General features: G+C 41.2%; 1 protein-coding gene across 2 annotated transcripts in view; it reads left to right on the forward strand.

Annotated features, from left to right (window-relative positions):
* The window catches only part of coro2ba (coronin, actin binding protein, 2Ba), a 47,254-nt gene that overhangs the window by 18,548 nt on the left and 2,612 nt on the right, over positions 1-26,094 (forward strand). The window contains exons 1-10 of one of the 2 annotated variants that reach the window (XM_080426107.1): positions 9,294-9,424; positions 12,102-12,302; positions 19,228-19,344; positions 20,237-20,386; positions 20,914-21,078; positions 21,726-21,842; positions 21,934-22,038; positions 22,407-22,503; positions 23,172-23,284; positions 23,711-23,801. In XM_080426107.1, the coding sequence (XP_080282233.1) occupies positions 12,102-12,302; positions 19,228-19,344; positions 20,237-20,386; positions 20,914-21,078; positions 21,726-21,842; positions 21,934-22,038; positions 22,407-22,503; positions 23,172-23,284; positions 23,711-23,801 (1,156 nt within the window). In that variant the 5' untranslated portion in view covers positions 9,294-9,424. Of the gene's footprint in view, positions 1-9,293; positions 9,425-12,101; positions 12,303-19,227; positions 19,345-20,236; positions 20,387-20,913; positions 21,079-21,725; positions 21,843-21,933; positions 22,039-22,406; positions 22,504-23,171; positions 23,285-23,710; positions 23,802-26,094 lie in introns of those variants that run through there. The other variant, XM_080426106.1, reaches the window with a different exon arrangement.

The following is a 26,094-nucleotide window of genomic DNA, read 5'->3' on the forward strand; positions in this document are numbered from 1 at the left end:
CCCATGTTGGCTCTTTGATATGGAGATTAGACATGTTTTGACTGTTATTTTAACTCTGTATTAAAGTGAAGAAAATGGACTTTAGAGAAATCCCCCACTGCTCGTTCAGGCAAATACTCAGAATACCACATCGTTGCGTAAAAGACCCATGCAGTTTCCCTATGTGTTATTGTTTATCAGAAGGGAAGAGCAGAGATGATTTGAACAAAGAGAAAGCAAGGAGTGGGCAGCTGAGAGGCAGCTGGGCTTGCATTCCAGCCCAGTGCTTCTTGGCCATGCTGCTGTCTTTTGGTTGACACATATTTACTGAGAGGATTCATGACCTTGGGAAGACATTGAATGGAAAGGAATGGGATGGAATGTAATGGAACGGTAGAGGTTCTAAATAAAGAACTGAGATAGGGAAGGAATTTGCGAGAATATGCTGAGGAAAGGCTACACAACTGAGTTTTAGAACAAATGTAAAACAGGAGGAAAGTTAAATAGGAGTCACGGATGAATGATGATGGAAGGAATAAAAGAGAAAAAAGTGATACAATCACTGCACTTGCTATGTTTAATGTAACCTAACAGCACCACAACAGCATTAACAAATGGGTCACAAAAACAATACCAAACAGCTATCGCTGAATTAATTTCTACCCAGATATTTGACATAAGATGATTCTGCCCTTTCAGTTGGACAGTGAAATGAAGGAAGCACTTCCCTTTCCATATGGAGCTTGTGTTTTAAAATGATGCAGTTTCCCTCAAAACAAAAGAATGGTTATTACAGTACTATGCACTGTAAGATCTCTATTAGTTTAAGAATTATAGATACCCAAATCAAACTGCCTACAAAACAGCTGCTAGAGGTGTTTTCTGTTGAAGAGACTGCTAGCCAGAAATGCTGCGCAACATTGCTATAATGCTGACAGTGACACAGTTTCACAGCTTGGGTCTCTTCTAACAGAACGAGTCAAACGAGGATACAGTAGGATAGTGGTGGAGTCCCCGTCGATCCGACAGATGAGAAGACAGGCAGTTATTTCCTCTTAGCGTGGTGTAGCCCTATCCCTGGGACACACATTCTTCCACAGATACTGCAGGGAGTTTTGTCCTGTGTTGAGGTGAGAGGTCCACGTTTCCTGTGGTCTCCCTTGTCTTGGATTGATGCCGCTCTTGCCTGTTCGAAAGTCTCAATGCCTTGGGTAACAACTTGGTGCCTCCACCTTTCCCTGTCGGCAGCTTTATCCTCCCAGTTCTCTGCATCAATGTTGCAGCTCCAGAGGTTGGCCTTCATACAGAGAAAACACATGAACATACAATAGTTCTACCAATTGGCAAGAACATTTAACATTTCCTTATAGGACAAGTGTCTGATTGATATACTTTGGGTTCAATTGCTGTCAAAAGAGTTTTCAGTCATTGCTAATTACTGTAGCTTTATGTCAAGTCTTGGGTAATGTTAGCTAAATTTAAAAGAAGGCAGGATAATGGTGTGCAATTGAAAAGGCTTTCAGACAGTTATCTACCTGGTATCACAAACACTGGTCCCGATCTCCACTCTACACATTTTAATTCACAGATCACCTCGCCTGGTGTCCAGGGTTAAATTACAAACTGGGGATACGTGTTTGGACAAAGGAATAAGGAATTGCTTGAATTAATCCTTGCCCCATCTTGTAGCATCAACGGCCAGCTCTGTCTCGTTGTGCCGTTACGTTCCATGGCTTGACCAATGGGCTAGAGGTGATTTGTGACGTAGACGTAAAGGACACTAATTCGCATAGAAACTTTCATTGAAATTAGTGGGTGGGCGGGGTGCAGCGAGTCCGTCCTCTAGATTATAACTCTATGAAAACTACACTAATAGCGTACATCTTAAAATGTAATTTGATTTAAAAAAATTAAAGTCTTACTGTAGTGGGAGAATTGCTTTCCTTCATCTTTTTACTTTGGGCTACACTGTCATGCTTATATCTTAAACAATCAGTGCTAACATCAGTGTTTGGTGTGCTTACGTTGATAATGTTGCCTAATGGTTGTCTGTTGTCTACTTTTTTTGTGGACATACAGAGATATTGACAAACCCTGTTCTACACATCTAGGCCCCTTTGGCGCCATGCCGTAAACAATTATTGAAATGGCAACCTTTCAACACAAGGAGGTATATGAAGTGGCATATGAAGTGATTATGCAGAGAGTTACTGAGTGTATCTGTCACCATGGATCAATATTAACACTAACATATGTCCCTCCGATCATCAGGGTCATTGTCTAGCCTGTCCAAAACACTGTGTAAACTTCTAAAACTGGGAAACACAGAAACTAGGACATTGCAGATAATACAGAAATGAATAGATATCCAGTAGGGACAGTGGGTGCCAATAGAGAATCCCTTATGGAATGACAGCCCAGATTAAACGTTTACCTCCACAGAGGATAGTGAAAAGAGGGCTGTATTTCATCATAACTATCTATTGAAACTGGGACACAGAAGGTCTGCCCAATGCAGTAGTAGGAGCCAGTTGACAGACTGGCAAATAGCAGATCAATGTAGCAGACTGGAAACATGCGCATGAATGAATAATTTACGACCAACCCATTGCTGTCTACGCCACCATAGCTTAGCTGTCCTACGACAGCATATATTTATGATATACCAATAGTACAATCAGTAATCAATTCTGAAAAATAAAGTATGCTAAATATGAAATGAACGGATTCAGACACATGGCAAAACAAAGAAGAAAACATTAGCATTAGCCATGTGGTTTGTTTCCCCTTGGGCGATCTAACTGGAATCATTGAATTAGGTCAAATTCACATCGCATTAACCTTTACCCACACATGGGAATACTGTCATCTCAAATGTAGTTTCACAAGCTCACACATAGAGCAGATACATTTTCTCCAAAGAGACATTGTTGGGGAACAGTTTGTCTTTGTATTGTTTCTTTATTGAAATAGAAAGCTGAGAGACTTGATACAATAGGAGCGGTATTGCACTTCCCTGCTGCAACACATCTGATATTCATACGTGTGTGTGTGTATGTGTGTATGTATGTGTGTGTGTGTGTGTGTGTGTGTGTGTGTGTGTGTGTGTGTGTGTGTGTGTGTGTGTGTGTGTGTGTGTGTGTGTGTGTGTGTGTGTGTGTGTGTGTGTGTGTGTGTGTGTGTGTGCGCGTGCGTGCGTGCATACGTGCGTGCGTACGTGCGCGTACGTGCGTCAGCACCATCTCTATCATCTCAGCATTCCCCTCACTGGGCAGGTTTTAAACCTTACCATCAGCAGTTTTGACATAGCCCTTTTCATGCTGTCCACGTCTATGGAAACAACCTGAGGCCATTTACTCCTGGCAATACAACAGTTTATGGTTGAACCGGCTTACCTTGGTAGAAAACTCCATTTGGCATCTTTCTCCATTCATTAAAGAGGAACATCTGGACTTCCTCTGCCTACCCTCAGTAGCAGATAGGGGTGCGACAATTACAACAATCTGTTTCTCTTTCACAGTTTGTCAATTATAATTGTGCCTTATTTATATTCTGCCAATTGTAATAGACTGACACTCCTACACCCATTTTTGACTGTGTCTTGCTTATATTCTGGGTACTACTGTCTGTGGTCCGCCCACAGCTTTTTTGAGGATGAGTATCACTGTGCACTGAGCAACACACAGATAAAAAAGAAAAGTGCACTTGTAGTATTCTATTTTAGTGTATACATTTTATTCAACACAAAAAGCCCAGTGTGGCTCAATTTCTGCATACTAATAAAACATAGAAACCATTGTGACTCACTCTCTCTCTCTCTCTCTCTCTCTCTCTCTCTCTCTCTCTCTCTCTCTCTCTCTCTCTCTCTCTCTCCATACGTAATCCTGTATGTATGCGTATGAGTATGTACAAATAATATATACATACGTACTCCTGTATGTATACGTATGTATATATAATATACTGTATATATAGCCTATATATATATACATATATACATACATACATATATATATATATATATATATATATATATATATATATATATATATATATATGTAGTCTGTGTGTGTGTGTGTGTGTGTGTGTGTGTGTGTGCGCGTGTGTGTGTGTGCATGTGGGCGCGCATGTGTGTGTGTATACTGATATAATATGGGGGATAAATTTGTACTAACTAATAATAAACAATTAGGTTGTGATTTATTTGAGTTAAATTAGAGTAGGAGCTTGTGATAGTGGAATGTCCAAAGCATTCTCTGTAATCTTGATTCCAACGGTCAGATGGTCTCTGTCTAAGGGAGTGGTCTTCTGGCAACATGCACAGGCAGATGGTCTTAAGCTTGGATCCATCCTGTGTCTGCATCTGCTTTCAGCTTTCCGTCCTTCCGAGAGAGACATAAACAGAGATAGACTTACTGTACGTAAATGCAATATCATGAGTGTTAAATGATGAATTAACACTCACGACATGCAGAGACACCATGTTCAGTCTGTCTGTCTGATCTTTGAAACAGACAAGCAAGAATGTCTGGCATACAGGATCCCTGTTATATTGACCTTCAAAGCTTGGAGCTTCATCCAATTTGTTTGCTCCCCCCCCCCCCCCCCCACACACACACACACACACACACACACACACACACACACACCTAATGAGGCATTACACAGAGAGATAGGAGTAAGCAGTAAATGTGAACTTTTTATACAAAGCTTTTAGTGGATTTATAGATTGACTGAAAGGAAACTGGGTAAGAGCTGGCTGTTGGTCAAACATTTTAAATATGAAACGGGTCTGATTTTCTTGATGGCTTTGTTGCGTAACATCTGAGTGTATCTTGTCAGTTTTGGCAAAGATGCTATACTGTAACAATCTTCACCTTGGAAGGGGGAATCACAACTGAAACATGATTAATCATTCCATGATGCCACCACCACGGTGCTTTTAAAGGCTGGGAGACGGAGATTATGAACTTTAGTTGTTATTGCATTAGTTACATAAAATACACAAACCAGACCTCAAGTGTGTTTTGAAGTGAAGGCAAAATGCAACCTACAACTTGCATACATCCCTGGGTAGGCCACCTGGCCTGGCAGAGATATGTGCTGTGTTGAGCGCCCCTTTTCTCTATTAGTTAATTTGTTGATAGCGTTCCTGTTAGTTGCTACTGGGTATCAGCTATTCTTCCAATAGGGTCCATTAAATAAACACACAAAACAACGCGACACAACATACAGAATCATCATCACTACCATAAATATTGTAGACAATCTTTTCCTGCTCAGTACTAGGTTGGAGGAGCTCTGGACTGTTAATTTACCCTACACACCTGCACTGATTGCAATTAGCACCACCTGCACCCAATTGCAGTAGGGCCTTAGAAACGCAGCCACTTCTGTCAGTGGGTGAGAGGCATGCAGTTTAGTTTATGTTCAGTTTTTGCATTATTTGAGTAAGTACTGATTTATCATTTGTTATGGATGTATCATTTGTTAAGTTACCTTTCCTTGGTTATGTGTACTTTGGTTGATTGTGTTTTCCTTTGTTTATAGCTTAAAACCATCACCTCAAATGTTTCTTATGCTTTTAGATCTTATAGCTACCTTTGACAATAGGCCATATAGCATCCTCATCTCATGCCTCAAGCACTGTGTGGTACACTATAAAGGGAACTACTAGATTGGTTCAGGTTGTTTGTGTCTGAGAGAAGGTTCTTGGTCAGCTATTAAATCGCCTTCTGCGTCCCTTCCATGTGGAGTCCCCCAAGGCTCAATTATGGGGCCGAGTGTCTTCTCTCTCTATCTCCTGCCATTAGGGTCAATTATGAAAAATATGGCATTTCCTTCCATTTTTATGTAGACTACTCTCAATTATATCAGCCACTGCTGGAGTGTCTCAGTGACATCAATGCCTGGATGGCGTAAAGTTTTTAATATTTTAACGAAGGAAAAGCTGAGGTCATGATTTTAAGGTACATAAAATAAAATAAATATATATACTATATTGCTTATAGCAGCGGCCGGCCCTGCATTCCTGTGGTTGAGTGCCTTCCCCACCAATACTCTGAAGAAAGTGCTCCTTCATCTCCTGTGCCTGTTCCTTGGGCACAGTACCACATTTACAACTTTCTAAAATGTAACAACTGCCCAGAGGGATGTCATAACACATGGGAATGGCAGAAGGTCATGCTATACTCTTGTTACTGGCTCTGTACGTCTGTAGTGTACATTTATAGTAGCTGTCTTTTACAATGGAACTAAAATCTTCAGCTATTACTGATATTCAAACAGATGCCTAGAAAGAATCGACACACTATAATATTATACATTATAATATTTACTGTGCACACTGTACTGTACTCTTTTAGAAGCCTCTGAAAATATAATGGCATACCTTGTTACTTACAACACACATAGCACTCCAATAATCAGCCTACCTTGTCTCTTGAGAGGGTTTGTGCGGATAGATGATGCCTGTACTCTTGAAACCCACCCACTCATCTGTGGTACCCTGATAAGTGCACTCCAGAGGTCCATGTGATCTAACCTTGGGTAGTGTTCTCTGTGCACCAACACTGCCTGATGGGGAGGGCTAGCTCGAGGCTCAGCTCTCTTTCCTGAGAGCTGCCATTAGTATAGGCCTCTGCATCTCCTGTCATTACTGCTAAATATCATCCTACTATTGCACGCACACACACGCAAATGCACATGCACATGCACACACACAAATAGAGACACTCACACTGGGGCTCAGTTGCATAACATTCTATTCCACTTCACTAAGTTGAGCCTTAGGAAGTTAAAAATGGGTTGAAGAAGATTACTCTGACCCACTATGACTTTATCAAAGAAATTAAAGTATACGTTCAAATCATATTTATAAATTAAACTCTCAAAATATTCTCCTAACGTGAAATTACTTCAGGACTTTAGGTTAAGATCTTCTTCCTTTTTTCCCTCTTTTTGATATAGGCTACTTAGAATGGTCTAAGTAAACCTTAAGTAAGATTACGATAAATGTGGGTGAGATTAAGCCAAATAATAGGTGAATATTGTGTGTTATGGGCACATATAGAGTCACAGTTCACATGTCGGGGAGCAGTGGCTTTTCTCAATATCTGTATCATTATATTTTTCTATCATAATTAAAGGATTATTATGACTGGTAGAGTTTTAACATTTAGTTAACAAAATGCAGCATCATAAAAGGGACGATGCAATACACAAACACTCTGAAGTGCACAAATAGCCCAAGACTCCATGAAGCCCATGAACCCTCTATAGCAGCAATTATCCCGTAAGATGTTGCCATGGGCATATCAAAGAATCTTCCGGAATTGACTGCCAACATACTGTATGACACTTCCTGTGAGAGTCAATGCCAGGCCATGTCAAAAGTTGCGCTGGTGAAAAGAGCCACCAGGCTGTCTTTGTTTCTGTAATATTTACTCCCTGCTGAGATTAGATGCCACCATCAATGACTGTATGGTGAACCCTGCAAGGAGAGGAAGAGGCAGAACACAGCTCTTAGTGTCTTGACAAAGCCTCATGTCTGCAGGAAGAGTGACAAGAACTGCAGCAATCCTGTGGTTTTCCTTTTTTCTTTCTTGTCCTTTGTATGTGATTTCTGATGGCTCCACTTCCTCAGCTGGCAACAGCAGTGAGAAAATGGTGGTTGGAACAGTTATACCCATTGATGTGAATTGGGAGTTTTTCACTGGGTTTTCATGGGCATGGAATCTGTCATCTTCTGGTTACTGTCACAGTGTTCTGTGAAGACGGAGTGGATGTGCATTGACTACAGCTGTGGTTAAGGAAGATATTTACTCATGAATGTATGCCTTTTTTAAGTTAGCAGTAGACTATTGTTTGAAGCTTTTCTTCAGCTTTTGTCCTTCAATGAGTAACTCAGACACAAAGATCCATTGCTTTAAGATGGTTGGAATAGAGAGAGTACAATAGAGCGGTAGTGCCTTGTAGGAATGTGGAAAACACCGCAAATGCAATTTACTCTCTGGAGTGTTCTGCCCTTCAGCTACTGTAGTATGTATACTGTCTAACACATTCATAAACACACAGACAGACAATACAATACATGTACAATAAACAGCTGCCATTATGGACAAACTGCATGAAACTATGGCATGAAAAAAGATAACATTCATAACACACACACACACACACACACACACACACACACACACACACACACACACACACACACACACACACACACACACACACACACACACACACACACACACACACACACACACACACACACACACACACACACACACGGCAACACACATACGCGCCAACACACACACACACACACACACACACACGTGTGCACGCCAACGTAAGCCTCTCCACGAGTCCCCCAGGGTTACACACACATCCTGCAAACAGCACAGGATCATCAGGGGATATAATTTCTTACCACAGCATCTGCCTCAGCATCCAAACCGTGACCCTAGGTCATGGCAACCACTGTCTGAGACAAAGGGGTCGGCTAGGGCTTCACGTGTGAGAGAGCTTCCAGAAGTTGGGTTGTGAGAGTGGCAAATGATGAGACAGGGAGTAATTAATATAACTATCTCTAAGCCAATCAATTCTTTAAACCCTGAGACAGGATATCATTGGGTTTTTGCGTTACCTCCCGACACTATTTTGTCAGTGTTCCTGGCTATGAAGCTAAACCAGCATTGTTTATAGCTGTGTTGTTCTGCAGCATAAGTTCCTCAAATCGCAACAACATACTTTCATTCATGTCAAATTATTGTGTGTAAGGGTGAAACAATTTACCATATAACAAATGCATTGATCCATAGAAAATTACTAATTAAATTGTAGTAATCAAATAAACAGCCTATGTATTTGTATGTCTTTCCACTCTATTTCACAAAGCAGAAATTGCTTAAAAAATTGTCAATGCTAAGCCATAGGTTGTCCACTCTTTAAATAATGTAAATAATGTAGTCATAGGAAGAAGGAGAAAATGAGTGGAGCGCCTCAGGCTGCTTCTGGGGAGGGTCCAAAGACGTCCAGGTTGCCTGTGATTCTAAGAGGCAACGAGTGGGAGAGCGAGAAGGCAGAATGGCTGCTGATCCAGAGATGATACATCTGGGGATAGAGAGATCAAGAGAGAGCTGGAGGGATGAGAGTTCGAGTGACTGGACGGGAGAGGGGTGGGTGGGTGGGGGGGGGGGGGTGTGTACTTTCGAGAGTCATCAGCATTAGTAGGAGGAGGAGAGGGTGGGAAGTGACTGTAAGGGGGAGGGGAGAGAAAGACGGCCAGAGGGAGCGAGAGCGGACGCAGGCCGTCAGCCTGAATTTGAAGGAAGGAAGACAGAGGACTTTCTGGTGGCTGTCGTAGGAGGGAGGGTGGGTGATTGCCATATGAGGCCACCGCAAGAGTGCTACTGTACAGATACACACCAGTACGGTAAGATGAGACTTTACATCAGCTCATCAGGAGAACTTTAGAAAGCATGTTACAGAGATAGGTTAGAGGTGCTGGTAGCAATGTTGCAGGCAGTGAAATGCCAAAGACAGACAAGGCAACTGTAACATTTCTTCTCTATCACAAGGATCATTTCTGTTACTAAAACATGGCACCAGAGCTTGCAAAGACCTTGCACTGTTTTATCAACACAGGGAGTGATCTCAGTAGCAGAGTCTTGTGACATTTTCTGATGGATACAAAGTTGTTTCCTCACTGTGCTGTGTGTGTGTGTGTGCGTGTGCGTGTGTGCGTGTGCGTGTGCGTGTGCGTGTGCGTGTGTGTGTGTGTGTGTGCGTGTGCGTGTGCGTGTGCGCGTGCATGTGCGTGTATGAGAGTAACTGCCTCCATGTACGCATATGTGCAAGAAGTTTGTGGGAGGAAAAGAGTCATCACATGCGTGCACACACAAACCACACACACACACACACACACACACATGCACATGCACACGCACACGCACACGCACACGCACACGCACACGCACACGCACACGCACACGCGCACACACACACACACACACACACACACACACACACACACACACACACACACACACACACGTATGCCCTTCTTCCCTTACGGCAGTGATCAATGAATGGGCATCCTTGTAAAGAGAGCTCAAAGCAAGCAAGTCTCTCTCCCTCTCGCTAACCGTCCCTCAGGCTACTCTCTGCTGGTCTTCTGTTCTGCATTAATTCTTTAACAAGATGCCATTATGCTGCGCATGGACACATGGCTTCAGACCAATCTAGCTTTTAATTCAGGAAGGATGAAGAGACATGTATATGGGTGAATGTTTACCACTCTACATAATGCATGAAACACAGTGTGTTTTATCGAGAGTAGAAGCATACTGTACTGTGTGTAATTTGCTAGCTCTTGAAAATGGTGTTACTGGAAGGTACAGAAGCAGAGCCACTGATACATCATCAGTTTCGCATGACACTGTCATACGACAAAGCATAAAACAGTGGGACATTAATTTAACGTCCCGCTGAAATCGGCACAGAAAAAAGGTTTCTGCCCGACTGACAATAAATATGCTGTCTTTCTAGTGTGGTTTGAGGCTAGAATGAGGGTGACAATGGCAGCATGGGGGTTTGGGGATGTTTCTATTTGCATGCACACACCACTGCCACCAGCTCTGTTTCCAGGACTCAGAACAATACTGAATAGAGGAATGGCTGATGATGTCATCTAGTCAACTTGCCACTGATCTGACAACAGTCATAAATCTTCTATTTCCATCGCTGTTTGGGGAAACTGATATAGTCTCTTGGTGGTCTTAAAGAATTATATAAAAAAATATATACTATGTACATTAATACTCTCCAAATTGAAACCATCCATCAGTATTGTAAGAAAGACAAAAACACTTAAAGAGGAATAACTGTGGGAAAATTGCAGTTCATGTCTTTAACATCCAGTTCTTTGGCTGATTGCATTTGGCTCCCTCTAATAGCTAACTCGCACAACAAAGCAAGAATTCTATCAATACATTCTTGTGGTGGTGTGACGATAAAAAGTAGCTGCTTGAGTCATACTGAGTTTTGATCTCACCAGTTTGCCACTTCTCTCCGTTGTGCGGCATGGGTGCTAACTCATTCAGAATGAAAGAGAAAGGCTAAGAACAGGACTTAATTTGATGTGTGATTTGTCATAAAGTGTAAAGTTTTGGTGGGATTAGCCCAGCCTGTGATAGTTAATTGAAAGGAACTGCTTTAACTTTGTATTCTCTACTTGAAAGATTAAGCATTTGATTTGACTTAACATGTAATGGTGTCAAAACAGATCAGAAGTCTCACTCCCATGACTAATTGGATGTGATTTTCCATATTGGTAGACACTTCTTGAGACCACTTGTTGTGATTTGCCACTATAAAAATAACATTTACATTGAATTCTTATCATGTACAACAGTGTTACAGGCCTCCCTGTGAATATGGGTCTGGGTGATGAGAATTATAACTGGTATCAGCAATATATTTTACCACCTGTGCATATCATCCTCTTTCTACCATTACTAATAGAAATGAGATGTCACTCTCACAGAATAAATCTATTTTGTTCAGGGCACCTCGGTAGCTCGCCTGGTAATAGCACGAGGCTTTAAAGTCCTTCATGCAGCTGGCCCAGATTTGAGTCCAACCTGAGGCTCATTGCTGCCTGTCGTCCCCTCTCTCTCTCCCACCTTTCCTGTCTCTCTGTCATTGTCACTGTTGGAAATGAAGCAGAGATGCTTTTCCCCCCCTTTATAGTATCTGTTTGGCCATTTCAACCTGCTTGTTTGTAGCCTGTCTGCTTACAGTATATTGTCTTGTACTGTAACTGAACTGTAGCTGTACACTGAAAACAGACCAGAAAACCTGGGATGTCATCTACATATACATTAATAACACTATGAACACTAAGATGGTTAGTTAGGATGCATTTGATTGAAATCCCCATCAATTATATCAATGTTTGATGTATATCACAGCATATACAATAGTCATAGTAAATATAACAGCAAAAACAGTTCAGTAAGCAAGAAAATATCACTAGGTTAGTGCTTCAGTGTTTTACATAGTCTGTTTCAATGAGCCTAACATTTTTCCCCCTGCTATTTTTCTCTCAGATGTCATGGCGTCCGACCTACCGAAGCTCCAAGTTTCGAAATGTATATGGGAAGGTCGCCAACCGGGAGCACTGCTTTGACGGCATCCCCATCACCAAGAACGTCCATGACAACCACTTCTGTGCCGTCAACACCAAGTACTTGGCCATTGTCACCGAGAGTTCTGGTGGGGGGTCTTTCATCGTTGTACCTGCATCTCAGGTAACCACTTCAACTCTTAGGAATAACTCATAAGACATGCTTGGCCCACGCTTTCATTACAAAGCTTTTATATTTCCTCAGGTGCAGAATAATCACTTGGTTAGATTTACATAATACAGAGTAAAGCCTTTTGCACAACTGTGTGTTGGTAGGCGGTTATGCAGGAGAAGACCATGGGTAGACAACAAAAAAACAAAGCCCTCCCACAAATCTTCTTCACTTGTGAATAAAATACTACAGGTTATCAGGTTTATGATCACAGGGTGAAGACCCTTGCACCAAAACATTGTTCTTGTTAATAAAACATATTTTAATCACAAGTGAAGCAGACATTGTGTGGGTGTTCTTTGTTTCTTTGATCTAGCGATTAAACCTTCATTGTTCTGCGGATTAAAGAGAAAACAGGCATCAAGCAATATAGCATTTGGGGCCTCTGACTTTTGGAACAGTGAGAATTCCATTAGAATGCACTTTTCCCTCTTGTTAGACAAAAGTGAAAACAGCCTTTAGATTGAGGAGAGGCAGTTTTATATTTAGTCAAACTATTTGTTGATATTTTATATTTGTGTTTATTTATGTGTGTTTTTCTATCAGTCTAACATGGAGAAGTTAAATGGGCTTATATAGGAGGGTCAAATGATAAAAAAATGGATATCACATAATTATGTAAATATTGAATCTAGAAACTTAAAAACTGTCTGGGGAGCAGACAAAGGTCACAGTAGACATGAAAATTACCCCAGAAGTGTTTCAAGGTGAAATTTGCCTTTAAGAGAGACTCTGCCAAGGTGCCGTACTTCAAAAGCACCACGGCCAAATGCAATCAAACTAAATTATTATCAGACAGCAGTGTTCACAAGACAGGGAGCTCTCTGCACTAAGGAGATCACAGCTATGTGAGCTGCTAAGGTATATCCACAAAGCATAATAGTGTACACTTGACCTAGCCTGCACTTAACCTAGCCTTGACGACCAGACTTATGCAGATGCAGACTTATGCAAAGTTTTACATTTAATTTAGATAGCGTGTTATTTAGACAGATTGTTTACCTGGCATCCTATAGTTTCATTGTACAGAATGCTAGGTTCTTGGTTTACCTGTGATCCTAGTTTACTGAGGCACTACACAGTGTCTGTAGTAACTCTGAAGACCCCCTTGGGGTCCCCAACCTCCAGATGAAGACCCCTGCTCTATGTATGGCTCATTAGTCTGGTCTGTGTTGAATTTGTTTTCCAAAACCATTTGGAAAGAGAGCCTGTGCAATTCAACTTAAAGCTTTTTACAGCTGATTCATAGTTGTTAAACCAAGTTTAACAAATAAAAACTGAACAGCAACCAGTGCGGGTGTGTTACAGATTTGACTTAGAACAGCTGTTAGTAGGATAGGTAGGACACCCACACTAAAATTAAAATACTGTTTATTCTGCACGTGGCTATATATAGCACTGTTTGGATGGCAGAAAATATATATGAATATATCACCAGTTACCAGATACTGTATATGCAAGAAAATGTTTGATACATCATAAGAATTGATGGGTCATAAGCACTCTACTTTTGTGTTCATAGTCATCGACTTTGCTGGAGGACCCGATGACTCTAATTGCTATTGATACAACAACCAAAACATCCTCACATTGAACAAATATGTCACGAGGGCAAGGCCCCCATAGATTGATTGATGAATTAATTCATCTTCTATGTTTGACCTGGAAACAGCATGGCTATGAATGGAAATGTCTGTTCTATACAATTATCTATGAGATAAACACTATCAGAGTTACTGTGCAGTCCTTTCTCGTGAAGAAAGAATGGCTTTTGTCCTCTCAGTTAACTCATGGTGGATATAATCGAATAAGACTAAGGGCCCTATTTTAACTGCGGAACTTTGCACCATGGAGCATGGTCTTAACTTGCTCTAGCCCCGCTCTCTTTTTGGCGACACTGGGGTCATCGTTGAACAAAGGTTTAACATAAGGTGAAACTAAACTACACAATTCACGAGTCAAGAACCACACCATTGGGAATGGTTAAGGTCATTTATTGAAATAGATGATGCATAGATAACGGGAGGGGATGTAGGTTCCGGGAGGTGTTGCTGACACAGGAGCCTTTGGCGTGGAGGTCAATTGCATCATCATCATATCTTTCATGGAGGGTGACCCTCCAGCACGGAACCTGAGGGAGGGGGGGGGACCCAGGGGGGAGAGAGAGAGAGAGAGAGAGAGAGAGAGAGAGAGAGAGAGAGAGAGAGAGAGAGAGAGAGAGAGAGAGAGAGAGAGAGAGAGAGAGAGAGAGAGAGAGAGAGAGAGAGAGAGAGAGAGAACACACAATATTGGAGGTGAACGGGGTAGAGGGATGCGAAAAGCATGGAGGCTTCTGGGTGGTTTGGGAAGGTTATAAGTAGCGCCCAATGATTTGGGTTTAGGGCGGAGTAAAGTTGTGGTTCTCCGTCTCCTGAACATCTGTTGTCCCAACTCCATTAATTAGGGGGAGAAAGGTCATTAAAAACGTGTCTCAGCAAGTATTCCAAGAAAGTATTCACAAACACACTCCACGGCTGCATCCCGCCATTACGTTCCGATGTCTCACAGTGTCCGTTCCACTGCTTCCGTGTGACTCTGAATTATGTCTGTGCTGAAATCGATCATGCATCTTAAGGGATCCCGGCACACTCCAACTCATTATGACCTCATCGGTATTCAATTTGACTGTATGCGCAAATGTCTTAGCAAGTATCAACCCAACAGAAATCTAATGCTCAGCTGCGAAATAAGCCCTTAGGCTTAATCCTTGATAATCAGTGTCAAATCTAAGATAATTTACGGATTTGACCATAATACTGTCACACAAATCTCCCCAGAATACTGCCACTGATTGCCTCTATTTTGTTTTCCATGCTCTATTACAACACTTAACGCCATCGAGGATCCATAACTGGATCAATTTCTCAGCAACTAGAGACTACTTAAGGATGCATTTCCTCTCGGTTCCACTAAGCTAATGAGCATGCAACTAGCATGCAGAGTCAGACAGTCTGGGTGACAGCAACTGTTTATGGCAGACAAACATCAAGGTCCTGACAGTGTTAACTTAAGCAATGTATTCTTCATTCATGACTGCTATATTTCATGTATGTATATTTAAATCTAAATGAGACTTTAATCCTGGTTTTAGATAGCGAACAGTACGGTAACTAGTTGTGTTTTTAGACATTATGAATTGCTTCCAATTCATAATGTCACATTGTCTACAGTAGCGCCATTGTAGAGCACTGCTTAGACCACCTGTGATGTAAACTTGAGAGAGAGCATGCTTTGGCTCTTTGTTGCACCTTGTCTAGAAATGTAATAGATATTTGATGGCTTCTAAATCTTCAAAATGATTGGTCATTCACAGACTTTTTCTTTTGGCCAAGAACATAGTGTATTATAATTCTCATAGTTATAATGCATTATAATATTTTGTATAATGCATTATAATAACTGTTATAAGGCACTATTATTATTAAGGAACACATCATAGGAATACTTAAAGACGGGGTGCCGTGATTTTCAGTGATTTCTTCCCCCCCTAAAACATAATCATCAGGTATTATGGTTATACTAGGAGGAAGATTGTTTTCAAAAAAGTGTACAGAAATTGTTAAAATTATGTTTTTATGTGGACACGCCTCCAGTTCATTAAGTATACCTGGTTCTCACCTTAGCACCTCCTCCACCACCTAAGCACCACCCACCTGTCCTAGTCCCTCCTCCTCCTCATGCCCACACCTGTTGTGTTATGATAATGAGGGGGAGGGTACATTTTTACTATGTCACTAAAGGGATGTTTTTCTATTGGCACGTTTGACCCTCAAGGTTTCAGCCTCCAGGTAGAAACTCAAAATAGTCAGAGAAGACATAAAACACCATAAAAACACCACCAGGGGGCTTAATGAAGTTCTATCAACCTCATATAGACACATGAAAAACAAAAAAAGATACAAGATCTCTTTTATGAGGGACCTGTTCAAAAACAATAATAATAATACTCTATAATGGTCCTGGCCAAAAACAATGTCTGTGAGTGTCAAGAAATTATGAAGCATTATAATACTTGACCTTTTACCACATTTTGAGTGTGTTAGCTTATAATGTATTTATTCAGTAGACATGGGCTTCAGAGGAAGTGTTACAGAGAACTATTTATGAGGTACTCACATCATTATGAGCTGCTCTGGTCCCAATAGAAAAAAATATAATATTGGTGGTTCAGGTTAATGAGCAGTGAGGTAGACGAATAGTAGACATATTGCATTGACAGCTAGTGAGACAGCCATATGGTACCCCTGGGATGTGGGCACCAAGGGGAAAGACTACTGTTAGTGCCAGCTGGCACTTAGACTCGCACAGAAACACCCTGCAGGTTAGAAACACCTTTTTATTTATTCCTTTGAATTTAAATTGAATTGAGTTTTTAGCCAGACAGGCAGAGCTTAGGAGTTATTTCCATCACATGATGCTCTTCATAACATCTGTATTACTTTCACACTTCTTTCTTTCTTTCCTGTATTCTATAATGCACAAATTTTTTGTCTGAATGCCCATCCATTGACACTGACCAGATCACATTGCATGAACACATCAGACAGAGCAGACGTGCACATGAAGTGGCAGCAGCAGTGTGCGGTACACGTACACCAATACCACGTGACAGCAGCAGAATATCAATTCAGAATATCAATTAGCATGACTCAGCATATTCATCTCATTGTATTGAATTAAAAACAAGCGCTGGGGAGAAGCTGTCACAGAAAATATTCATGCACGGTACACTGCTTATATTTAGCTGCATGAATCAGCATGTGATTAGCATCGACAGACTTGTCAAGTTAGTAAGGCCTCTACAAAAACAGTCATAAATACTAATACATTAAATATTTAATTGAACTTAAATGCTAAATCTTTACTATGCACAACAAGTCTATATTCTGTCAATTCATCAATCAATATGACATTGTACATTGGCTGGCATATGACATGTCACGTCATGTGTTGAACTTGGATGCGTTTGACACCTTGGCCACTCCCTTTCAGTTGGCCACTCCATTCTTTGTTGCAATCATAGAGCAGGGGTCTTCAACAGGGGTTCCGGGACCCTAGGGGGTCCTCAGAGTTACTACTCAGAATCACATCTTTATGTGATATGGATATTTTTTTTTACATCAACCACTTCAACCCAAGCATCCCTATATTGTGGGGAGAACTTAAGCCAAAAACAGTCGATCTCACATGAGCTTGCAAGCTCATGTGAGATCGCCTGTTTATGGCAAAGAGGTGTGGTGTAGGTAGGAAGAAAAAACAGCAGACCATGTACAAGTATTGAGGGTTTAAGTGGTTAACTGTCTGAAAATACTCAAAAACATTAATCCAACACAACGCTACACAAGTCTATGAAGCTATCTATGAAATCTATGAAAAAGGTTCATCTGTACCACAATTTTATACAATGCAATATGTAGTGGGGGTCCCTGCTTCATCTCTCTCTCAGTAACTGAAAAACGTTGAAGACCACAGTCATAGAGCTTGAACAGGAGATCCTTGACCAGCACATCTGTGTGTCACTGGGATTGCAATTCTGGATTGCAATTCTGTGTAGAAAGACAATGAAGCCTGATTCCATTCAGTATAGCTAAACATTGTGGCAGACAGTAAAGCATAGAATACGTGTGTGTGTGTGTGTGTGTGTGTGTGTGTGTGTGTGTGTGTGTGTGTGTGTGTGTGTGTGTGTGTGTGTGTGTGTGTGTGTGTGTGTGTGTGTGTGTGTGTGAGAGTGAGAGTGAGAGTGTGAGTGTGAGTGTGTGTGTGTGTGTGTGTGTGAGGTGTGAACGCACGCACACACACACGTGCGGTTTGATTCATTGCATACTTTATTAACAGTTTATAAAAAAAGGTCTGCTAAAAGGATTAAACCCAAGAAAGCACTATGGCTAAATGTGTGTGTGTGTGTGTGTGTGTGTGTGTGTGTGTGTGTGTGTGTGTGTGTGTGTGTGTGTGTGTGTGTGTGTGTGTGTGTGTGTGTGTGTGTGTGTGTGTGTGTGTGTGTGTGTGTGTGTGTGTGTGTGTGTGTGTGTGTGTGTGTGTGTGTGTGTGTGTGTGTGCGTGTGTGTGCGTGCGTGCGTGCGTGTGTGTGTATCCGTGCGTGCGTGTGTGCGAGCGCCATGTGTGATAAGCGGCAGTGTTCCAACCCTGTTTTACAGTAAAGTGTCACAGCTTGTGACATTGTTGTTGTGTAGTAGTTGCCAGATGACATCATAGGACAATGACCGGGCTCTGTTTGTCTGCAGCAGTACAAAGCTGTCTCTGCATGATCAATTGCTAAGGAAGTTGCAACTGTTTTAATAACATGGAATACAACAAGATACATATTTCTTCTCCAAATTTGAGCAGCAGCAGGGAGAGAAACACTTGTGCATCTTTATTAAATATACAGATATAGTTATAGATATAGATAAAGTCTAGAAAGTCTAGATATAGATTGGCTCCTAGATTTAGAGTTCACTGAGGAAAACATACATCCACCTTTGCATGATGACCTAGAGCTCTTAGCCAAATCTCAGAGGAAATAAGAAATAGGTCAGCAGATTGAAAGGACAAAGGAGACATCAAACATTCATGACTACATGACTGATAGTAAAAGGTCTCAACCAAACGTTATGGTCTTATGGACCAGTGCCCCACTGTGGATATTTTGGGTCATTACAATAACAATACACAGTCAACATTTGTCTGGATTTATAAAACCCTTTGAATTTTTACATCTTAAAAAAAGGTATTTAATGTTCTGAACAAAGACCACTGCACCACCAGTGAAGCTTTTAAATGAATACTAATGACTGCAATGGTACATTTATACAATATTTTGTATTTAATTCTCTTCCAGTCTGGCCGCATAGACCCTCATCACCCCAAAGTGTGTGGCCACCAAGGCAATGTGTTGGACATCAAGTGGAATCCCTTTTTTGAAAACATCATAGCATCCTGCTCTGAAGATTCTTCGGTAAAAGGCGAACATCATTCATTAATGTCTGTATCATAGTAGGTGTAAAATTCTCCTGAGTGGAGATTAAAATGTATATTTATGAACTCATGAATATTTACAATCATTTGTGAGACATTCTCAACCGTGGAGGTTGAGAACCAATGTCTAGTCATAGCCCTATGTGTAGAATATAGCCTGCGGGCCAATGGTTCATGGATCTGCCAACAGTGCATGCTGCTGTGCTTGCGTTAAGAGTTATAAGGGCTGCAAAATGGCAAATGGCATAAGTCCCTAATATTGGTTAAGTGAGCAATGCACCACCAGCTCCAGAAAATCAAAACTATAAACGAAAATGCATTTATACAACATTTAATAAGATCACTAGATATTTTCCAGTTAGATTTTCATTTCTGTACCCACACCTGATTCCATGACTCCAGTAACTGCAATAAAGCCTGATGTCCTGATGTTCACTTGTTGAAGGATAATCTCCAATAATACAGAGACTTCACCCATATCTGTAATCCAGCCTAATCCTAATGCTGTGTGTCACATTGATAGCAAGTGCTGAATTCATTCTGAAAAGTAATTGTTTATATGCCATTTGTTAATGTAATGGATTTATACAAAGCTATTTAATGGCTGTATTTAATCTGCAAAATCCCACTTAACAAAGTGGGTAGAAGAAAAAAAAGTTATAGTTATATAAAAAATGGAATCTGTAAATCATACTAAGGAATGACTACTGTACATACTCTATATATACTGTGTGTGTGTGTGTGTGTGTGTGTGTGTGTGTGTGTGTGTGTGTGTGTGTGTGTGTGTGTGTGTGTGTGTGTGTGTGTGTGTGTGTGCGCGTGTGTGCGGGTGTGTGTGTGTGCGTGTGTGTGTGTGTGCGTGCGCATATCAGGTACGAATATGGGAAATGCCAGAAGGAGGTCTGCGGCGGAACATGACAGAAGCATTGATGGAACTGTACGGTCACAGTCGGCGTGTGGGTCTCATCGAGTGGCACCCCACCAGCAGTGGCATCCTCTTCAGTGCTGGCTACGACTACAAGGTGAACAGTAAACAAATCATTATTTGTTCATGTTAATGATTTTACTGTGTACCACACCAGTGACTCTATATAAATATATGCATATCAGAACAATATAGCTACAACCGCGCTCATGGGGACATTCAATGCAACAATACAGTTATGCAGTTTGAATTTGGCAATGGATTCCCTCCCTCTGCAGATTTACAATACTATTTTTACCATAGGGTTTTCAATTCATGCAGACAATTAGACTAAGTAACTATTGATACACATGTAGTTTTATTACATACATTTCCCCCTTTATTATCTCAATCATGAATTATAAAGCTGCTTTCTTTATACTTGTATATAAATTGCTTGTGTGGTTCAAAAAGTGTAAGACGTCTAGATTAGATAACAAGGTTATCTTGTTGAGCAAAATATCAATATCATAAGCCTTAGTTTGCTACAGAACATTTTTGTTAATATATCCAAATCTACTGCAATAACTTCCGATGGGATCTAATAACACAGCTCAATTAATCAACCCACTCTAAATCTTTCAGATTCTCATCTGGAACCTGGAGATTGGCGAGCCAGTGAAGATGATTGACTGCCACACTGACGTCATCCTCAACATGTCCTTCAATACAGATGGCAGCTTGCTGGCCACCAGCTGTAAAGATAAGAAGCTGCGTGTCATTGAGCCACGCTCTGGAAAGGTTCTCCAGGTGAGAGGGTGAGGGATCAGCCCTTCATCGACAACTATTTGAAGATAATGTATCCATCCATACACCATGGGACGCACTGTGAGATCTGAAATCCTGTGTCATGTCAATGTTCCATTAGAATGTCTAACCAAGCAATACCTTGAGCAAGGTACTGAACTACAGAGTACAACTACAGGCACTGTGGCTGACCATGTTGTCTGACCTCTCTGATGTTTATTAATTGACAATAGAGTGATCTCATTCTATGAGATCCTCTAGTGGTTGAATGGATTAGAGCAGTCATTGCTTTATTACTGCCTGGGTTTAAAACCACCTTGTTCCCACCTTCTCTGTGCACGGCCTGTCACTGAGAAAAGAATAATACTGAGTTAGAATGGATCACACATGGCGAATATACGCACAATTAACCACATGAATAAACCCTAGATTCTCTATTCGCGGGTGAACATTTGGCAAAAATAGCAGATCTACAAGCTCACAACACAGCGCTTTGCAATGTGTTGTGAGCTTGTATAACTGCTATTTTCGGCAAAGAGACTGAAGGAAACACTAGTGGACCTAGTATAGAGCCCTTGGGATACCCGGTCAACTAAAGTATATAGGGTTTGGTTAAACTGTCATCCTCTCTTTGTCTCCTGCCCTGCCAGCAAGCTAACTGCAAGAACCACCGAGTAAACAGAGTGGTGTTCATGGGCAACGTGAAGCGACTGCTGACCACAGGGGTGTCTCGCTGGAACACGCGACAGATTGCGCTTTGGGATCAGGTGTGTTTTGGACTGTTCCTCTGCAGAGTTGAATATTCCTCAAATGTTTTCAGTAGTATAAACGGTTTGTGTGTGGTGTTGCTTTCTCCAGGAGGACTTATCCATGCCTCTTGTTGAGGAGGAGATAGATGGCCTATCAGGAATGCTGTTCCCATTTTATGATCCTGACACACACATGTTGTACCTGGCAGGCAAGGTAAGTTCTGCCCCTCGCAATGCTGCATCATGTCAGTAGGGGAACATTCTGTAAATAATAAGCAAATATTCTGCGAAGGTAGCAGATCTAACCTCGCGCATTAGAACTTGTTCATTGACTTGTACATTATTATTAATTTGTTTATTTGACATTATAGAAGGTAACTTATGGGGGCTTTTCTTGACATTTCTGAGATTTTTATTTACAATGTAAATAAATAAACATACAGGATTTCATTTTATCATTCTACGCTGGTACCTAGGTATAATGTGTTGATATCGATTTTTGTCAGTGTCAGTAAAATATGATAGAAAACTTAAGAGATCTCAGGTAAAAATCAAACATGTCAAACTCTGGTGACTTGGCAGGGGGACGGCAACATTCGTTATTTTGAGATTACGACGGAGAAACCCTACCTGCAGTACCTGATGGAGTTCAGGTCCCCTGCCCCACAGAAAGGACTTGGTAAGTTGTTTGTAGATCAGCTGTAGTGAACTGAGTGATCATACTCACCTCATTAGCAGTCTATGGGGATTTCCATGTCAAGGGGAATGACACACAGGAGTAACTGGCTGCCATGATACTACTATAGACGTCTCTTAGGGAAAAGGGGGGTGAGGATAAAGACCCATCTAAAGAAAAAAGGTTGATGATGTGGACATCCTTTTTATTTCAAATTCCAAATTAAGACAATAGTGAGACACTTGTACTTGAATAATGTTCACAAGTAGTTTTATGGGTATGTTTTTTCCACAAAACTAAATTGGATTTAAGATTAATGTATGCTTACAGAAAGATTTTCTTTTCAGTAAATGCCACATCCTTTCACCCTATGAGGGAGAATGAATTAATCAACAGGTTATATGTTGTCCCAATGAGTCCATGGATATGCCATGTTGTTATGTTTTCTTTATGCTGGGTGTGCCTGGTAGCTCAGGAGTTAATGCACAGACCATTTGCTCCTTATGAGTGCGAGGACCCGGCTTCAAATCCAACCTGCATGACGCACGTCTCTCTCCTCTTTCTCTGTCCTTGGTTTCTCTCTATATTACACTGACTTACACTGACTTATCTGATCTAAAGCATAAAATGCCACAAAAACTCTTCATTACGTCTTTTTTCTTTCCTGCCAGGTGTGATGCCAAAGCATGGGCTGGATGTGGCAGCATGTGAAGTGTTCCGCTTTTACAAGCTGGTCACCCTCAAGGGCTTGATTGAGCCCATTTCAATGATTGTACCAAGGAGGGTCAGTAAGCATTCTGAATTGAATTAAATTGATTATTCTATTTTCCTTGTGATTATTTATCCCTTCTGGAATATACCACATGCAATTTAACAAACTTAGCTACTAAGCTAGTTAATGTAACCTTCTAAAGTACAATAGTGCTGAAATAGAACTAATAAATGCAGGCTTTGAATGCAGATAAGATTATGTGAGAATTGTGATGTACACAGGATATTTTCAAAGCATCTCAACGTGTGTGTGTGTGTGTGTGTGTGTGTGTGTGTGTGTGTGTGTGTGTGTGTGTGTGTGTGTGTGTGTGTGTGTGTGTGTGTGTGTGTGTGTGTGTGTGTGTGTGTGTGTGTGTGTGTGTGTGTGTGTGTGTGTGTGTGTGCGCGCGTGGGTGGGTGGGTGGGTGGGTGCGTGCGTGCGTGTGTTTGTTGTTTATAGTCAGACACATACCAAGAGGATATCTACCCCATGACAGCAGGAACAGAACCTGCCCTGACAGCCAGTGAATGGCTGAGTGGCATTGACAAAGGTAAACGTATTCTGGCAAACTATTGTGTTTATTTACCCACATTTCTGCTCTATCTGACCATAAGAATGTGGTTGCCCATATACACAAATGGCCCAAATGTAATCACTTACCGGTACTTACAAAATCCATATTGGCGGTTCTCAAATATTTTCATGTAAAGGACCCATATTGATACATAGGCTACTGTATTTGGCCACAGACCTCCATTTGAAAAGATTTGGTGTCACAGACACAAGAGACTATTTTTGTTGTTAGAATAGATGTATTTATTACATAATTCTACAACTGTCTATAGGTAGGTGGGGAGATAGGCTGCACCAACGCTCCTGATTTCGTGTATAGAGGGGCGGGTGTATAGAGGCGCAGAGAGACTGATCCCATTGGTTCACCGATCTGTCCGTCAACCCCCGCCCCGTTAACACAACATTACAAGCGACGCCCACTGCACTCTGGTTGGTTGGGGAAATGAACACTTCCTCATAGAGCGTCGCAGTTCCCGCCCACTTCCTGTTTTTTTTGGTGCCGGAAGAAAAAACTCAATGCATTTTTCCATTGACATTTCCAAAAATATTTATATCTATTAATTTAAGCCTCGAATCAAGCCATCATGACATGACATGAATCATGACCATAAACGTTTGATTCTGTGATTATTTTTTTTTGAAAACGGCAAAACAAAGGGTATTTATTAAATATAGTATATCATATAATTAAATATAAAATAAAAAAAAAACACAGAAAAAAACGTTTTATGGTCATGATTCATGTCATCTCGTGATGGCTTGATTCGAGGCTTAAATTAATAGATAATATTTTTGGAAATGTCAATGGAAAAATGCATTGAGTTTTTTCTTCCGGCACCAAAAAAACCAGGAAGTGGGCGGGAACTGCGACGCTCTATACCGGGTACACCGACGCGCTGGTCCAGGCTTTTATTTTTTAGCTAAACTAAACAATAAAAGCCTGGAGATCGAGGCTAGTGGGAAGATAACAGTGGAGAGGGTTAAACCTATGATATGAATCTTCTTCCTATATTAAAATTGGCTTATGAGATGGCCGGCTCGCCCGCCAGTAGGTGGGCAGACGGACCTCTGACGTCACTCTGACTCAGCCATAACCATATAAGGAGTTACCAATGCAACGCCCAAATATGGAGTGTGTTGTCTAAACTGTGTGTGTCGTCATGGCATCAGCCACAAACAAATCAGTCAGCTCCATATATGGGCACAGAAAGGGGCATGCCCATATATGGGCATATACTGATGACATCAATGATCTCCATATATGGGCATAAATAGAGATATACAGAGATCCGGTTGTTCAGAGCCACAGATCCGACCCCTATACGGCCCGAACTCTAGATGTGAGGGCTGCATATAGCGGCCCGAACCTCTATTACTCTCATTGGGCTAACTTCTAGTTGGTGAAATCATTAAACTGCTATTTTTTTGCTGGGAACCCGCTGGAACCCCTCAAGACCCCACTTGGAGAGCCTCCGCAATACATTCTCAGATGGATCTTTGTGTATTGAGAAGGGAAAAAAAGAAAAACTTTAAAAAGACAAGAATTAAACAACTTTAGGCATTTTAAGTGTGTAGACATCTAGGTTGCAACATGTGCTGTATGACTTTGTGCAACATAATGCAATAGAGGTCTTCACATAAAGTGACAGACAATTGAGTGCATCCCTTGTAGTGGTCACACTGCTCCACAAGGTGGAGATGTGCATTTGATGATTGGGGCAAATTCCTCACAGTACAGGATGTGCCAGTACATTAACAGATAGTGTGTCAACCACATAATTGCACATTTCTCGGTTCCATTCTGGCCATATATATATTTAAAAAAAATACAATTTCTCAATGGTCCAGGAGTTCACTTTGTCCTGCAAACATCAAGTCTAGGAGTCATCATCATAATTTTCAGGCGATCCAAATCACTCCTGTAGCTTATACTAATGAAGCAATATGGAAAAAAATGAAAATATTGGACAGTTTCTACATGCACAATGAAACTAACCAATGAGAGGTGGGCCATCTGGTAAGAGCCCATACCACATAAATACGCCTATAGTCCTTACTGCAGTTGGCCCGGGTTCGAATCCAACCCCAGGCTCTTTGCTGCCTCTCTGTCTCGCTCTCACCTTTTCTGTCAATATAAGAAATAAAACAGAAATGCTGAAAAAAGCATGTAAAATTATTGCTGCAGCAAAGGTCAGGGCCAGGCAATTGGAAGTGGAAGTGGAAAAAGGAGGAAACAGAGAAAGATGGAAAATAGCAAGAGGAAGACACAC

The sequence above is a fragment of the Gymnoscopelus braueri genome, assembly GCF_963280865.1.
Source record: "Gymnoscopelus braueri genome assembly, chromosome: 1".
Lineage (NCBI taxonomy): Eukaryota > Metazoa > Chordata > Actinopteri > Myctophiformes > Myctophidae > Gymnoscopelus > Gymnoscopelus braueri.